General features: G+C 31.9%; 1 protein-coding gene across 3 annotated transcripts in view; it reads left to right on the forward strand.

Moving 5' to 3' along the window:
- The window catches only part of Skic3 (SKI3 subunit of superkiller complex), a 90030-nt gene that overhangs the window by 19363 nt on the left and 55612 nt on the right, over positions 1–15055 (forward strand). For all 3 annotated transcript variants that reach the window (XM_076857007.2, XM_076857009.2, XM_076857010.2), the window contains 15 exons: positions 1518–1658; positions 2530–2631; positions 3478–3617; positions 5809–5895; positions 5995–6098; positions 6728–6854; positions 7498–7677; positions 7975–8099; positions 8996–9249; positions 10398–10500; positions 12877–13053; positions 13141–13285; positions 13452–13530; positions 13617–13678; positions 13795–13851. In XM_076857007.2, the coding sequence (XP_076713122.1) occupies positions 1518–1658; positions 2530–2631; positions 3478–3617; positions 5809–5895; positions 5995–6098; positions 6728–6854; positions 7498–7677; positions 7975–8099; positions 8996–9249; positions 10398–10500; positions 12877–13053; positions 13141–13285; positions 13452–13530; positions 13617–13678; positions 13795–13851 (1883 nt within the window). The remainder of the gene's footprint in view (positions 1–1517; positions 1659–2529; positions 2632–3477; positions 3618–5808; positions 5896–5994; positions 6099–6727; positions 6855–7497; positions 7678–7974; positions 8100–8995; positions 9250–10397; positions 10501–12876; positions 13054–13140; positions 13286–13451; positions 13531–13616; positions 13679–13794; positions 13852–15055) is intronic.

A 15055-nucleotide genomic window follows, 5' to 3' on the forward strand; every position in this document is an offset into this window, starting at 1 on the left:
AAGTGTTTTTTTTTTTTTTTAAACTGGCTTTGTGATTAAACTACTAATTCTTCCAATTTGTCTTCCTTCCTCCCTTCCTCCCTCCCTCCCTCCCTCCCTCCCTCCCTCCCTTCTTTCCTTCCTTCCTTCCTTCCATACTGGGGATTGAACCCAAGGTGCTTAACCACTGAGCTACATCACCAGCCCCTTTTTTATATTTTATTACAGACAGGGTCTCGCTGAGTTGCTAAGAACCTCGCTAAGTTGCTGAGACTAGCTTTGAACTTGAAATCCTCCTGCCTCAGCCTTCTGGGCCACTGGGATTATAGACTGTACACCACTGTGCCCGGCTCTAATTTGTTTTCTTATTTTTCCAAACAGTACTAAAATGTCAATTCTTCAGCCATTATGAATTCTATTTTTGGTGCTAATTTGGACTTAAAAATCATTATGTTACCTATTCCAGATTATACATTGGTGTGCATCTGGTTTTGAAAAATTTGAAATATATAAACTAAATGGTATTATGCAAATAATTTACCTTTGACATCTGTGACTGAAACAGTGGTTCCATATATGATTTAAAGGCATATGTTTTATGTACATATTAAAGCATCGTATATTTTTTTCAGATAAATTATTTCTATTTGTTCCCATATTTATTGCTTTTATAGTCTGTCTTAATTATTTTAAGAACTCCCATATGTGATAGAACAATTTGTTGAAGTGGTGAATGCTATTTACTATTAATTCTAAAGACAAATCACTGTGTGTGTGTGTGTGTGTGTGTGTGTGTGTGAGAGAGAGAGAGAGAGAGAGAGAGAGTGTGTGTGCACGTACACACGTGCATGCTGTTCTGGAAATGGCAGTCAATATTTTCTAAACTGTTTTACCCAAATAAATTTTAAAATAAATGTAGGCATCGGATGATTATTACATAAGCTTAATTATTACATAGAAAAAAGATAGTTTTAGAAAAATGTGGAAATGTTCTGCTGAGTTTATATACTTAGGAATATTATGTCTTTGTTCCAAGTTTTTGTTCAATGTTCAGATGAGTAGCCCACTGTCTTTTGATTTTAGGATGCTGGAAAATTCCATTGGATCTGGCTGTCATGTTTTTGTCAGTTCATTATTGCCCACAGGGGGGAAACTGATGAAGATATCCTCCTTTGACAGGGGTTCCTTCATTTAACAACTAAAATTGTTACTGCTGAATAGGAAAGAGAGACTTGGCAAACTATATGCTCTGTAATTTAGCATTCTAGCAAGTAGCAATAGGTGTTTTGTTTGAAACCCTTTAGTATGACTTCAGATTCAGTATCTGTGGATAAAGTGGTTTCTACTATTTAAGAAGAAAGTATAGTTTTTTTTAATGAAATATTAATATTTTTGTATTTCCCAGTTTAAGTTCTGAATTCCTAGAATCATGATACGGTAAAGGACGTGTTAGGTAACTTTTGCGATTTAAGTATATATGATTTGGTACTTAGATACTTGGTATATGTACGCTAATAACTTTTCTCTTTTAATTCTAGGAAATCTTACTGATGAGGGACAGCATTATTGTTGTAAGCTAGTGGAAATGAATTCAAAAAGTGGTCCAGGCCTCATTGGCTTAGGCATTAGAGCATTACAAGACAAAAAATATGAAGATGCTGTTAGGAATCTAACAGAAGGTAAATTTATAATGTGTGTCATGTGACATGAGTTGTAATTGTTAGTCAGTAGGCATTAATCTTGTAGCCTTGCTTTAAAGAAATATCTAAGTTGGATGGGGAAAAAAAAGGTACTGATATATCCTAGAGTCTTCTTAGGTTTGAATTCCAACTCTTCCACTCAGTAAATTCAAGACCTTGGAAAAGTTAGTGAAACTTTTAGTGTCTCAGTGTTTGCATTATAAAATGGGCATTGTTTTAAGAAAGCTTTAGCTTAGATTTATCATGTATGATGATTCCGGATGAGCTTATATTCAAGCTGAGGTCTGACTGACAAATAAACAAGATGAGTGGATGAAGGGGATAGGAGGAACATTTTAGGTCAAGAGATGTATCTGTGAGATAGCCTGAGGTAAGAGGGAAAACTCATTCTTGAAACTGCTAATAGTTCAGCAAGGTTTGAGAATGAAGTATGGGTGCAGAAAGGGGAAGGAAGTAAGGTTGGAGAGGGAACTTTCAAACCTTGTTAAAGAGTTTGCACATTATCCTGAGGGCATTAGGGAAGCAGAGAAAGGCTTTAATGAGATAAATTTTATTTTCTGATTGTTTTTGGAAATATTGTGACTAAAGTACATACATAGGAGTGGATGTCAGATATTTTCAATGACCTGGGATAAAGATGGAGATGTGAACTGAAGTGGTGGTAGTAGAGATGGAGGAATACGTGGAGAAAAATGATTGGGGGCATTGAATAAGTGTGGCTTTGTGATTGATTAGATGAGAAGAGAAAGAAGAGGGGAGGCGTCAGATTTAGATAGTAGATAGTGGGACCATGCATCTGAGTAGTCTTGGAAACATGGGTTTTATTATTTATTGTTTTTAATCCTTTTAGGGCTAAAGGAAAGCCCTCTCTGCACAGCTGGATGGTATCATCTCTCTGAAGTTGAAATCAAAATGCATAGACCTAAGGAAGCTGTTCTTTCATGCAATCAAGGTATTCTTGACATCTTTTGGGTTTTCACATAAGGGTAGCCAATGCTGTTTGTGTTTTTCATCTTAAAGGAGAAAGGTAGTGGTTTTAAAAAAATCTGGATGCTTTTTAAGTTGCTAATTTCAGTTTTCCTAAAGAGATTAAATAAATGCCAAATCTGCATGCATACCTACTAGTTTTATTTATTTTTAAACTGGCAATGAATACTTATTAAGGTTTCTCATATTTGGAATTTGACTTAGTCAGTTTAGGGGTTTGAGTGGAGGTGCTCTTTCTTTATAATAAGGAAGTTTCTAGTGTTATATGTGTTCAGGACCTTCATGAATTCTTAATTTCCCTGGTATAAATAAGAAGTCTTGGGCATCTTGGAGACTTTCTGAATTTTGAGGTGAGGTATGGGGCTAGGAAATCATAAAAGGTGATTCTCTGTTCCTGACTAGGCTAGAAGCCTTGCTTCTGTAGTTGAAAAACAAATCACCCAGCTCCAATCTAATTCATTTTTCTCTGTCCAGTATTCTTAATTTGTTGTGTGTTACAGATGCTTAGGCTAAGGGCTAACCTTTATTATGTAATAAATATAGATAGCCATTGTTGTGTTTCAGGATCTTTGGCTTTATCATATGTTTTGTGAAGATAGAGGTTTTTAATTTATATGTGTTCTGTTTTAAAGTCAGATCTTTCTATAAAGAGTTCAAGGAAGAACGTATATTTACCTTTGAATCATTCCTTATGTATATTGCTTTAGAAAGTTAGATTTATTTTATCTGTAATTTAGTTTTATAAAAGCAAAAAAAAAAAAAAAGTGAACTGATGTAGTTATCTTCATCCAGATGTCCTTAATTTTGTCAGCTCTGAAGAACATAGATAATCATGGTGTGTCTGGAGGCAGTCTTTATCAGAAGAACCTTTGTCTTCGTTTGAAAGCAGAAGCTTTGATTAAACTCTCAGATTATGAATCTTCAGAGGAAGCAATTTGTTCTCTCAATCAGGTAATCTTATCAATTTTTCCCTTAAACTTTAATTAGTCCCAAGCAACCGACTATCTCTCCTTACCAAATATTTACTAACACACATTTTGAGTTAGAGCTATGACTTCACCATATCTATATTTTGACAAATCATTCACATACTTGAAAACTCCTGAAGTTATTTGCTCTTGGCTAAATTCTTACCAGTGCTTTGACTGTGAGGCACTTTCTTTAGTTTTAACTGTTATTCTCTCTTCTTTTTGTTCTCTAAGGTCATCACTACTTGATTATTATTAATTTGTGATTCTAAATTGTTTTCTTCAAAATTGTTTTATAGGTCATTACAAGATTAACTGAGGACTTTAATATTAAATTTCATAATAAGGAATGTTGTTAGTTTCATTCAAAAAAAGATTAATTTTTTAAGAAGGAAACTGATTTTTTAATGTTTTTGGTTTAAACAATTTGAAATTCCCTAGCAAAAAAGACAACAGGTAAATTATGAATTATCACAACATTGCACTTTATAAGTTTGTCAGATAACAGCTATTTTTTTTGTCTAAAATTAAAATTATATCACTATATTGAAGGGTTTTAATTTTTCTATTTTTTAATTTTTTTTTCTAGTTGTCTATGGACCTTTATTTCATTTATTTATGTATGATGCTGAGAATCAAACCCAGTGCCTCACACATGCTAGACATGTACTTTATCACTGAGCTATAGGCCCAAAGTGGTTTTAATTTTTTGTAAAATATTATTGCTTTGTATATTTCAAGGAGCTTTGCATTTCATTAAAACTATAAAATTTCTTTAAAATTATAGCAGTTATCAGTATCCTTTAAGAACTAATACCTTAGTTGGGTATTGTGAGGCATGCCTATAATCCCAGTGATTTGGGAGGCTGAGGCAGGTTGATTGCAAGCTGGAGGCCAGCCTTGGTCATTTAGGAAGACCCTATCTCAAAATAAGAAATGAAAAGGCAGAGGGTATAGATCGATGGTAGAGTGCCTGTGGGTTTATTCCCTAGTAATGCAAAAAAAAAAAAAAAAGGAACTAGTATCTTATTTTCTACTTGCCTTAATCTGTTTTGTGTGAATGTGTTATAAAATAGATCTTTCCAAAATTTTTTCACAAAAAAACAAATGAAAAGGGCACTAGTAACTGTGGTAGATTGAAATACATCAAAGTATTTAAATTCGTTTGTTCATGTTGATACAAAAAAAAATCAACAGAACAACTTCAAGAAATATTATCTTGGGAGGAAGCTAAAGACCACACTGGAAAGAAAACATTTATCTTGCTTTTCCTATCTGAACTTTTCTTTAGGATAAGCAGTTAATGAGAGGAGGAGAAATTCTTCTTAAAGTAATAAAGGAAGAAGGAATGATGGAAAAGAAAGTCACCATTTTGCAATCCCTAATGAATGAGTGGATCTAGGCATTAAGGATCAATGGCTGTTAACATCACAGAAAGACAGCTAGCCAGACAGCCAAATGCAAACACACATGAAGTATTCTTGCAGGATATCATCCCAGAATCAGATCAAGTTTCTTCTAGATCTAACTACTAAAATACAGGGGCAAAGAGCATATTAAACAACATAAGAATACATTCAGCAAACTTCAGATCTGTGAGAAACTGTGACAAATAGTCCAGCAGTTAAATTGTAAGGGAGAAAGAAAAAAGATGGAGGGTAGCCCCATAGATAAAAGAGACTTAAGAGACCTATCAGTAAATTGAAATATATGTATGCTTATTTGATTAAAACAGGAAAATTGCTCAAATATTTTATAAGGCAACTGGGAAATTTGATAATATTAAGGATTTTGTTTAGACATGATAATAATGTGGTTGTGTCACTTAAAAACGAGTATATCTTTTAGATAAGTTATATCTTGTCCAGTTAGAAGTGTCACAGATGGAAAGTTATCTGAGATTTGTTGTAGAATCATCTGAGTAGGTAAAGTGTGTGGATGTGTAGATGAAAAAAGGTGGCTTTTGTGGCTGGGTGAAGTGGGTTTATTAACTAGTCTTTGTTATGTATTTGAAAATTTCCCTCATAAAGTTATTACAAATAATTAAAGTGTTAATAGTGATAGAAAGTAGGGCTTCTATGTCTTTATTCTACTATGGTCTTTCTTTAATTAAAGCAAATATTGCTGCAGTTATGTTGAGGAGATTTTAGCAGTTTTTTACAATTATTTTCTAGGTTTCTGATGCAAATAATATCCCAGGACTTTTGGTTCTCAAAAGCTTGGCTTATCTGAACAAAGGCTTATTAGATGAAGCTACAAAGGTTAGTTTTTTTGTTTTGTTTTTAAATTTACTAAACAGATTTTAGAAGTTAAAAGTCATTTTTATGTGGATATGAAATTGACAGGCATATGCTTTATAGATTATGGAAGACCTTCTCTCTTCTTACCCTGACCTAGCTGAAGTTCATGCCCTTGAGGCTTTGATTCATTTTACCAAAAAGGACTATCTACAAGCAGAAAAATGGTAAGAATATATATTTGCTCATAGATCCAGTCTATTTTATTTCTCAAAAGATCCAGTCTATTGTATTTCTCAAAAATTCAAAGTGGGGGCTGGGGTTGTGGCTCAGCAGTAGAGCGCTTGCCTAGCATGTGTGAGACAGAGTTCAATCCTCGGCACCACATAAAAATAAAATAAAGTTTATTGTGTCCACCTACAACTAAAAAACAAATATCAAAAAAAAAAAAAATCCAAATGGGCTTAAAGGTCAACGTTTGTATAATTTGGACCTTTGAAGGTTTAAATCATGGTATTTTTAAAGAAATATAGTTCAGTTATAGCATAGTAGCTATAAATTCTTCAGTAGATTTGGATAGTTGATCATAATGTTCAGTAAATAAATGTAGTGTTTGGTATATGCTCTGAACACTTAGCATGTGATAGTGGTAAAAGGACACTGCTCCTTTTCAAGCACAAATAATTTTTTCTCATTATCTAAATTCTAAAGGACTAACATTTCTGATTTGGTATCTTTGAATCACTCAAACTTTGATTTTTCTACCCAAGAAAAAGTCTCCTTTATTTTATATATTTATCTACAAAGTTTTTAAATTTTATTTTAATAATTCTTTTCATTCTCCTTTGGTGCTTAGTTTTCAGAGAGCACTTGAGAGAGATGCTGAAGTTGCTGAATATCATTACCAGCTTGGGTTAACATATTGGTTCATGGGTGAAGAAACAAGAAAAGATAAAACAAAGGCTCTTACCCACTTTCTGAAGGTAAAACAGGTGTTACTATTCGATTCTTAGTTGAAGTGGATTTTTTTTCTAAAATCATTTATAGGAATCACGTAAGTTAGGTATTTAAAACTATGCTTAACTACTTTTTGTATATCATTTCTTACAATAAGGTTTTGTGAGAATGTTTTGTGAGTTTTTAAGGAGAAAACTAAAAGGTATAAATGTTATTTTCAGAAGTGTGTGTTATAGAAAATGAGAAGAATTATCTTTGAGAAACAATACTGTTTTGGGATAATTTCAACTGTAATTTTATTGGCACTTAAGTCCAGATTTTTAACTTCTTGTTTTTTTTTTTTTAAGTATTTGACATCTATAAGTCTTACATTCTTAACTTGACCTGTAAGAGCTGATTAATTTAACAATGGTTCTAATTTCACATTTCTTTTGCCAGAGAAATAATAGTTTACACTTCTGTTTAATTTCTGTAATCAGTGAGGGCCACCTTTCATGTCTCTTTTAAATCTTACATTAAAAGATGTTTTGGTATAGTTTTAAATAATTAATAAAATTGTGTATTAATCATTTTTTTCTTTTAACCTATATACTCTATTTTTTCTTTGTGTTTTAAAGATACTCATGCAAAATAACTTTTAACATTTTGTTGTCTATATTTATTTAAAAGGCTGCAAGACTGGATCCATACATGGGCAAAGTTTTCTGCTATTTAGGTCATTATTACAAAGATGTAGTGGGAGATAAAAACAGAGCTCGAGGATGTTACAGGAAAGCTTTTGAATTAGATGACACTGATGCTGAATCTGGAGCTGCAGCAGTTGACTTAAGTGTGGAGCTTGAAGATATGGTACATCTAATAACCACTTTTGCTTTTTTTCTCCTGAGTATATGAGTAGAAATAATTTTATACATATTTGAAAGTTATCATTAGTTTTTATTATTCTTTGTAGAAATAATAGATTTGTTCCTCCATTTATAAATTGGCTAAATATTCTTGTCATTGGCAGATATTAAGTCCCTCATAACTTATTATTGAAACTAGTTTGATATATACCAATGTAAGTTTAAAAAAATAAATGGGAAATGAAGGTATTCTTTATCCTTACGATATTCAGCATGGCTAATAGTAACATTTTCTTATTAGGAAGCTGCCTTAGCTATCCTAACAACAGTAACTCAGAGGGCAAGTGCTGGAACGGCAAAATGGGCCTGGCTTCGGCGAGGACTGTACTATTTGAAAGCTGGTCAACATTCACAAGCAGTGGCTGAGTAAGGCACCTTACTGTGTTAATATTTAGATAGCATAATGGTTCCATGAAATAAATTTCATTTGTACCCAAATGACCTTACCAGGTTGTATTTTGAGAGAAGAAAAAGAAAAATTGATTTATGGTTGATTGATGCTTATTGTCCATATGGCAGTAGAATTGAAAAAATTATGATTATGTCCAGTTTTTGAGGTAGCCAGACTAGTGAAGTTAGGTTTTAATAGTGATATTTATAAGTAGAGTCTCAATAGAAATATCAGTAGTGATAAAAAACTAAGGTAAAGATCTTTGTTGTTTTGTTCTTCCACTGATAGTCACTGTTTTTGGCAAAGGAGTCATTTGGCAGCTTGAAGGGCATTTTGAATAGCTCATATATGTTTAATTTAGTCATTTGGTTTGAACTGTACTTCAGGGTAAATCAAATATAATTGAATCAAAATATAGTTGTTTCTGATTTATATTAATATCTAGAACATAGCATTTTGAAACTTTCTATAAAAATGTAATTTGATCAGAAATATATAGCATGCCTCTTGTTCCTATATTTTAGTTGTGATATTTCTATTTAGTAGAAGGACAAGGCAAACTGAGATGTCCACCCATCCTGTTATAAGAAAACTGGAAGTCTTCCAGTTCATCAAGAAAAAGAAATTCTGAACTGCATATTTCAAAAAGTCTATTTTGTTCTTATTCATTCTAAATTGTAATAGAGTTTCTTAGTATTAAGAAATTCAAGTTGTAAAAGGAACAAGTATACCTGCTTTCAGTATCACTTTTTTAAATAGAAGGAGCAATGTATATATGTAATTCATTTGAATTATTTATCTCACATTTTCCTTTCATATGTGAAAATGGTTCTATTATTTTTAGTTCTCTTACTGTTTCTTAAAATTCTAGTTTACAGGCAGCATTAAGGGCAGACCCAAAGGACTTCAATTGTTGGGAGTCATTAGGAGAGGCATACTTAAGCAGAGGTGGCTATACAACAGCCTTGAAGTCCTTCACAAAAGCCAGTGAGATCAACCCAGAATCCACATACAGTGTGTTTAAGGTTGCAGCAATACAACAAATCCTAGGCAAGTACAAGGAAGCCATAGCTCAATACCAGCTGATTATTAAAAAGAAAGAAGATTACGTACCTGCTTTGAAAGGTAATTTATTTTTAAAAGATCCTTTAAGTTTTATGATACTAAAGTATAGAATTCTGGGTAAATTTCCTATTTGAATGTATTAAATAACTTCAAAAGAACTTCTGTAGTAATAGCACACATCTGATATGAATTTCTTATAGTAAAATTTATGTGGTTTTGAATACAAAAAGATCAAAATATCTTTCAAAATAGTAAATAATAATATGATAGAGATGAACCTTTTAGATAGCATGATAGCTTTTAGATCTAAAAATGGGTCTCTAAAACAGATTTCCATATTCTTACATTTTGATAATTAATTTCTTGCATCCCGAGGATTTCTTAATACCTTTAATTATTTTGTAAGTTATAGAAGCTCATTTAAAATTTTTTTAAACCTAAAGAGACATTGCATTATTTTATTATTATCTAAGTTGATTTTAGTTCCTCCATAGACATCTATTCCTTCTTAAAGAAATTTTTTTGGTCATATAAGGAAAAACACTACCATCTTTATATATAAATTTTTTGTGATTATATCTTACCATTAAAAAAAAGTCTGGAGCTCATTAGATATACTTACCTCCAGTTTCTTTCCTTTATAAATAAACAATTGAAGTTTAAATCCCTAGTAGTGTTAGTTTTTGAGCAACACACAAATTAGGGCTGAAAATCTACCTAAAAATTAAAAAGAAATTTATAAAACTTCTCAAGAGAAAGAGAGCTCACAGTTTTGAAATGTGTGCTAGACATGTTAGGAAATCACTATTTCATTTAATTCTTAATTTTGCTGTATGAATTTTAATATTGAAAGAACACACAACAGTTAAACAGTCATATGATAGGGAATAAGATTTAGATAATATCTCCATTTTTGAAGCTGAGGTTTTTGAGAGGAAAGTCAACAAATTAATAAGTTTCATAGGTAATTTTTATAATTTCTTAGTGCATGTTTACTTCTTTACTGCATGTTTACTCCAGTAGAACCCTGACATTTGAATTCCCTCATTATATGTATGCAAGATCATGCTTGAAGATAATTTTATAAAATACAATTAAGTTTTGTTTGGAAAGTAACTTTAAAAGAACAACAGTACATTTGTTTGAAGTTCATTTTAAGTGTTTGTATTATGTATTTTAATGACAACTATAGACTTACCTGATTTTAGGTTTGGGCGAATGCTATCTCATGATGGCAAAAGCAGCTTTAGTTGATTATCTTGATGGGAAAGCCGTAGACTACATAGAAAAATCCCTGGAATATTTTACTTGGTTAGTATTATTATTTATTGTATTTATTTTCTAAATATTAAAATAAAGCCAAATTTGTAAAATAATTTGTCTTCTATTAGATATAGCAATTATTCAGAATATAAACCATAAAGAAGACTAGACAGTTAAGTCTATAGCATGTATATTGTATTAATTTTGCACTTGGAGAAACAATTTCTTATGGTCTTCATAGTGGCTAGCATGCTGGATACTCAGGAAAGAATAGAAAGGAGCAAAGAGCACCACACCACAAGTTAGTGTTCTTTCATGAGATGTGGAAATGGGGTATCTCTAATTGAAACTGATTGGGAAATGGGACTTCAGGTGCACAATGTGCTAAAGTGCATTGTGGAGCCTGGAGCCCATTATATGTGCTTTTCCATATTTCCTTCTCCTTTTTAAAGAAAACAGTGAGATTTAAATCCCTAATAGGCCTTTACTCAGTGGTAAGGGCCTCTTTTAGACTTATTGGTGGATCTGAAAGTAAAGAGAAAATAAGCAATCTGATTATTCCTGAAAACAAACTAAGAAAATAGTATTGTGTCTAATAATAAAGTATTTTATAGAAGTGTAAATTCAGTAGTTCATTATTTAAACTCACTAGAATTATGATAGATGACTTTTTAAAAATCTACAAGTTATGCTGGATTTGGTGGTGTGCACCTGTAGTCCCAGGTACTAAGGAGGCTAATTCAGGAGAATAGTGAGTTCTATGCTAGATCAGTGTGGGCAACACAGGGAAACCCTATGTCAAAAAAAAAAAAAAAAAAAAAAGTCCATAGACTGTTGAAATTTAAATTTTTTTGGAGGGGGTTATAGATGGACACAATACTTTTATTTTATTTTATTTTTATGTAGTGCTGAGGATCAAACCCAGTGCCTTATACATGCTAGGCAAGCACTCTGCCACTGAGCCACAACCCCAGCCCTCAGAATTTTTTTCAATGTATAAATTGAAATTTTTTTTACACTTAAAGCATCTTTCTTCTGCTTATCTTCCTTTTTTTCAGACTTGCTTTTTCTTGTTTCCGCTAATTTGATACCCAACCTTTTTTTCTCTCACAGATTTTTATTGCTGTTTTTCAAGTCTCAACATAATGTAGTTTTTCTCAAAGAAAAATTTAAAGTGAAGTGGACAGACTTTGTTTGAACTGGTATTAAAAGTAAATGTGAATCTTTGGGTGACAGTACTTTAGCTACAAATATTGCCTTACTGAACCTCCTTGAGAAGTTTTATTCTGGATAACATGTAGTACTCCCCTAATTATAAAGTGTTTACAACGTTTAAAATCATGGACCCAAATCTGTACTTAACAGGAATTAATATTACCACAATTATTGTGTAAGAGTGGTAGGAGTTATTGTATTTTACAGATGTGTTGTTTTCATTAAACTTAAAAGGACATAAGAATTCAGGCAGTTAAAATTGCCTGTTATAATTTTTCTAGTTTTCTCTTTTAATGCTGTAAATTTTAGAAATTTGGCTAAGATATATAAGTCACTTGAAATAGTGTCCTTTCTTTGATTCTTACCATGGGTTTTCAGTCATGACTGCAATAATTAATATTTCTCAGGAAGACAGTGGAAAATGATTTTTGGCTGCACTTATTTAGTAGAAAAGACTGTGAAAAATGTTCCATCTGTTTGTCCATCTGTCTGTGATATAGCAGTTTGTGATAGCTGATTATGGAGACTTGGCTTAAATGAAATTGCAGTGTTTTAGTTATCCAATCTTGAGAAAAATGGAGAGAAGTATATAGCTCTGATTTTTCTCGTTCTAAAATGAAGTACCCTCAATCTCTGTAATTAATATTTCTATTTACATTTTGAGCTTGTCTATTTAGTCTGCTCTTTCTTGCTTCTGTTAATGTGGATCTTCACTTTTTTGTTTTTAGATTTTTGTTATTTTTGTTCTCAGGATAAAAATCTTTTAGATCACCAAATATATTTGATACATTTACTTTTTTTATTCTTTTGGGGGATGGTCTAAAAGCAAACACATGAGATTATAATAGGCAACTGTTAGGTACTTTATTGCTTTGGTTATTGCTTAAATTTTAAAAATACATATTTTAAAAAATTTAATATTAAAAAAAATTTTTGATAATTTATTTGATTCTTGCTATTTCTAACAAAAATGAGTACTAAATAAGTGTCTGCATAATTTTTAGCACTTAAAATAATAAATTGCTCCTTCCTTTCTCCTTTTCTCCTCACAGATGGGAGGAGGTTAGTCAAGTATTCACAGAGCTTAACTAAGGATTAATCAGGATTACATATATAGTTTTTCTGTTTGAATTATAAAGAATAATGAGAGAGATAAACTCCAAACTTTTTGGAAATAATTTTTAAGAGTCACACTGTTTCTTCTTTTAGGGCCCTGCAGCATCGAGCTGATGTATCCTGCCTTTGGAAGCTGGTTGGGGATGCTTGTACCAGTCTGTATGCGGTTTCATCATCTAAAGTGAATGTTAATATTTTAGGGGTCCTTCTAGGCCAGAAAGAAGGAAAGCAAGCATTAAAGAAAACTGAGCTCCTCCATCTTGGAGGAAGGTATTTATCAAAGATTACCAGTTAATGATTTTCAAATGAAGTAGGATAGTATAACAAACCATAACATTCACTTTTATTCTTCCATAGGTGTTACGGTCGTGCATTAAAACTGATGTCTACATCTAATACATGGTGTGATCTTGGAATTAATTATTATCACCAAGCACAACATCTAGCAGAAATGGGCAGCAGCATGAATGATCTTAAAGAATTGCTAGAGAAATCTTTACATGTATGATTTTAAGAAAATTTTTTATAAATTTAAAAAAAATAAGTGCTTCTTTTGAAAGATATTTTTGATAAATACTATTGTGTTTTCACTTAAAATCACATTTTATTTTGATGTAACTGCTTACATTCCAAGAAATAAAAATTAATCTCATTTAACTTCTTTTCAGTGTCTGAAAAAGGCAGTGAGACTCGACAGTAATAATCACTTATACTGGAATGCTCTTGGTGTAGTTGCATGTTATAGTGGTGAGAACTAAGTAATACTTCAATATTTTTTGAGGATTATTTTTTCAAATAAAAAGTTTAGTTACTTCAGACTCTATTTGTTTCAGGTGTTGGAAATTATGCCCTTGCTCAGCACTGTTTCATCAAATCAATCCAGTCAGAACAAATTGTAAGTGTTCTATGTGTCTATCTATGAAAAAGAATTTCAAGATTTAGTGTTAATTAATTTTCTGAGAGTTCCACATAGATAAAAGGCCTAATTTTTTTTAATATATATATTTTTAGAATGCTGTCGCATGGACCAATTTGGGAGTGTTATACCTTGCAAATGAAAACATTGAGGTAAACATGTTGTCAGGTTTGTCACATTAAAAATAAGAAATAGCTGGATACAGTGGTGCACATCTGTAATTCCAGCAACTTGAGAGGCTGAGGCAGGAGGATTGCAAGTTGGAAGCCAGCCTTGGCAACATAGTAAGATCCTTTCTCAAAATATAAAAAGGGCTAGGAATATAGTACAGTAGTAGAGCCCTTCTGGGTTCAATCTTAAGTACCACAATAAATAAATAAGCACAATTCTGATCATTTTCTTTGTATAATCACTTCACAATAGCTCAATTTCTTGTGGAGAAATAACTTTATACATTGTTATATATTCAGTCAGCTGATGATATTAAGTTTATCATGTAGGGTAATGAATTTGTAAGATTTATTTTTCCTTACATGTCTCACAAGAAACTTCTGGTTTTATACTTAATACAGTTTTTAAAGATTAAAGTAATTTTATCATGAATTAACTGAGTTATTTTCTCTTTTTTTAAAATATTCTTTTAGTTGTTGATAGACCTTTATTTTATTTATTTATATGTGGTGCTAAGAATCGAACCCAGTGCCTCACACATGCCAGGCAAGTGTGTTACCGCTGAGCCACAGCCCCAGCCCTGAGTAATTTTCTTTTTATCTGAACATGTATTAAGAGAAGTCCTTTGAGGCTGTAGCTTAATGGTGAAGTGCTTGCCAAGCATGTCGGAGGACCTGCTATTGATCCCAGTTCCAAAACAAAACAAAGAAACAAAAATCCTTTATACACTGTGTATGGAGGTGGGATGGGTAAAGGTAAGGGAGATGAATAGTATTTCCTACCAGTTGATATTTACCTTTGCTTGTGTGCTTTAGATTTTGACTTCAATGATATTAATCCCATTTAAATGACTGTAATTCATCATAGTTGAGCAATTATACATTGTAGAATGGGAATTGAAGTACTAGAAACATGTTCATGAATCTTGTTTGGAAAGTTGGCACAAATCTATGGAAAATACCACATCTATGCTGTTTTAACCAGTGTATCAAATCTCATTCTTTAAAATAAGCTGTAATATTCTTAGGAATACATTAACTAATTCACTGCAAAGAAGACTGGCTTTAGAAGATTATAAATAGATTGAAAGAAAATACTAGTTTGGATCTTAAACATGTGAAGGGCTGTGACTATCGCTTATCATTAGAGCATGTGCTTAGCATGCATGAGGCTTGAGATTTAATC

The sequence above is a fragment of the Callospermophilus lateralis genome, chromosome 5 (assembly GCF_048772815.1).
Source record: "Callospermophilus lateralis isolate mCalLat2 chromosome 5, mCalLat2.hap1, whole genome shotgun sequence".
In the NCBI taxonomy this organism is placed as follows: Eukaryota; Metazoa; Chordata; class Mammalia; order Rodentia; family Sciuridae; genus Callospermophilus; species Callospermophilus lateralis.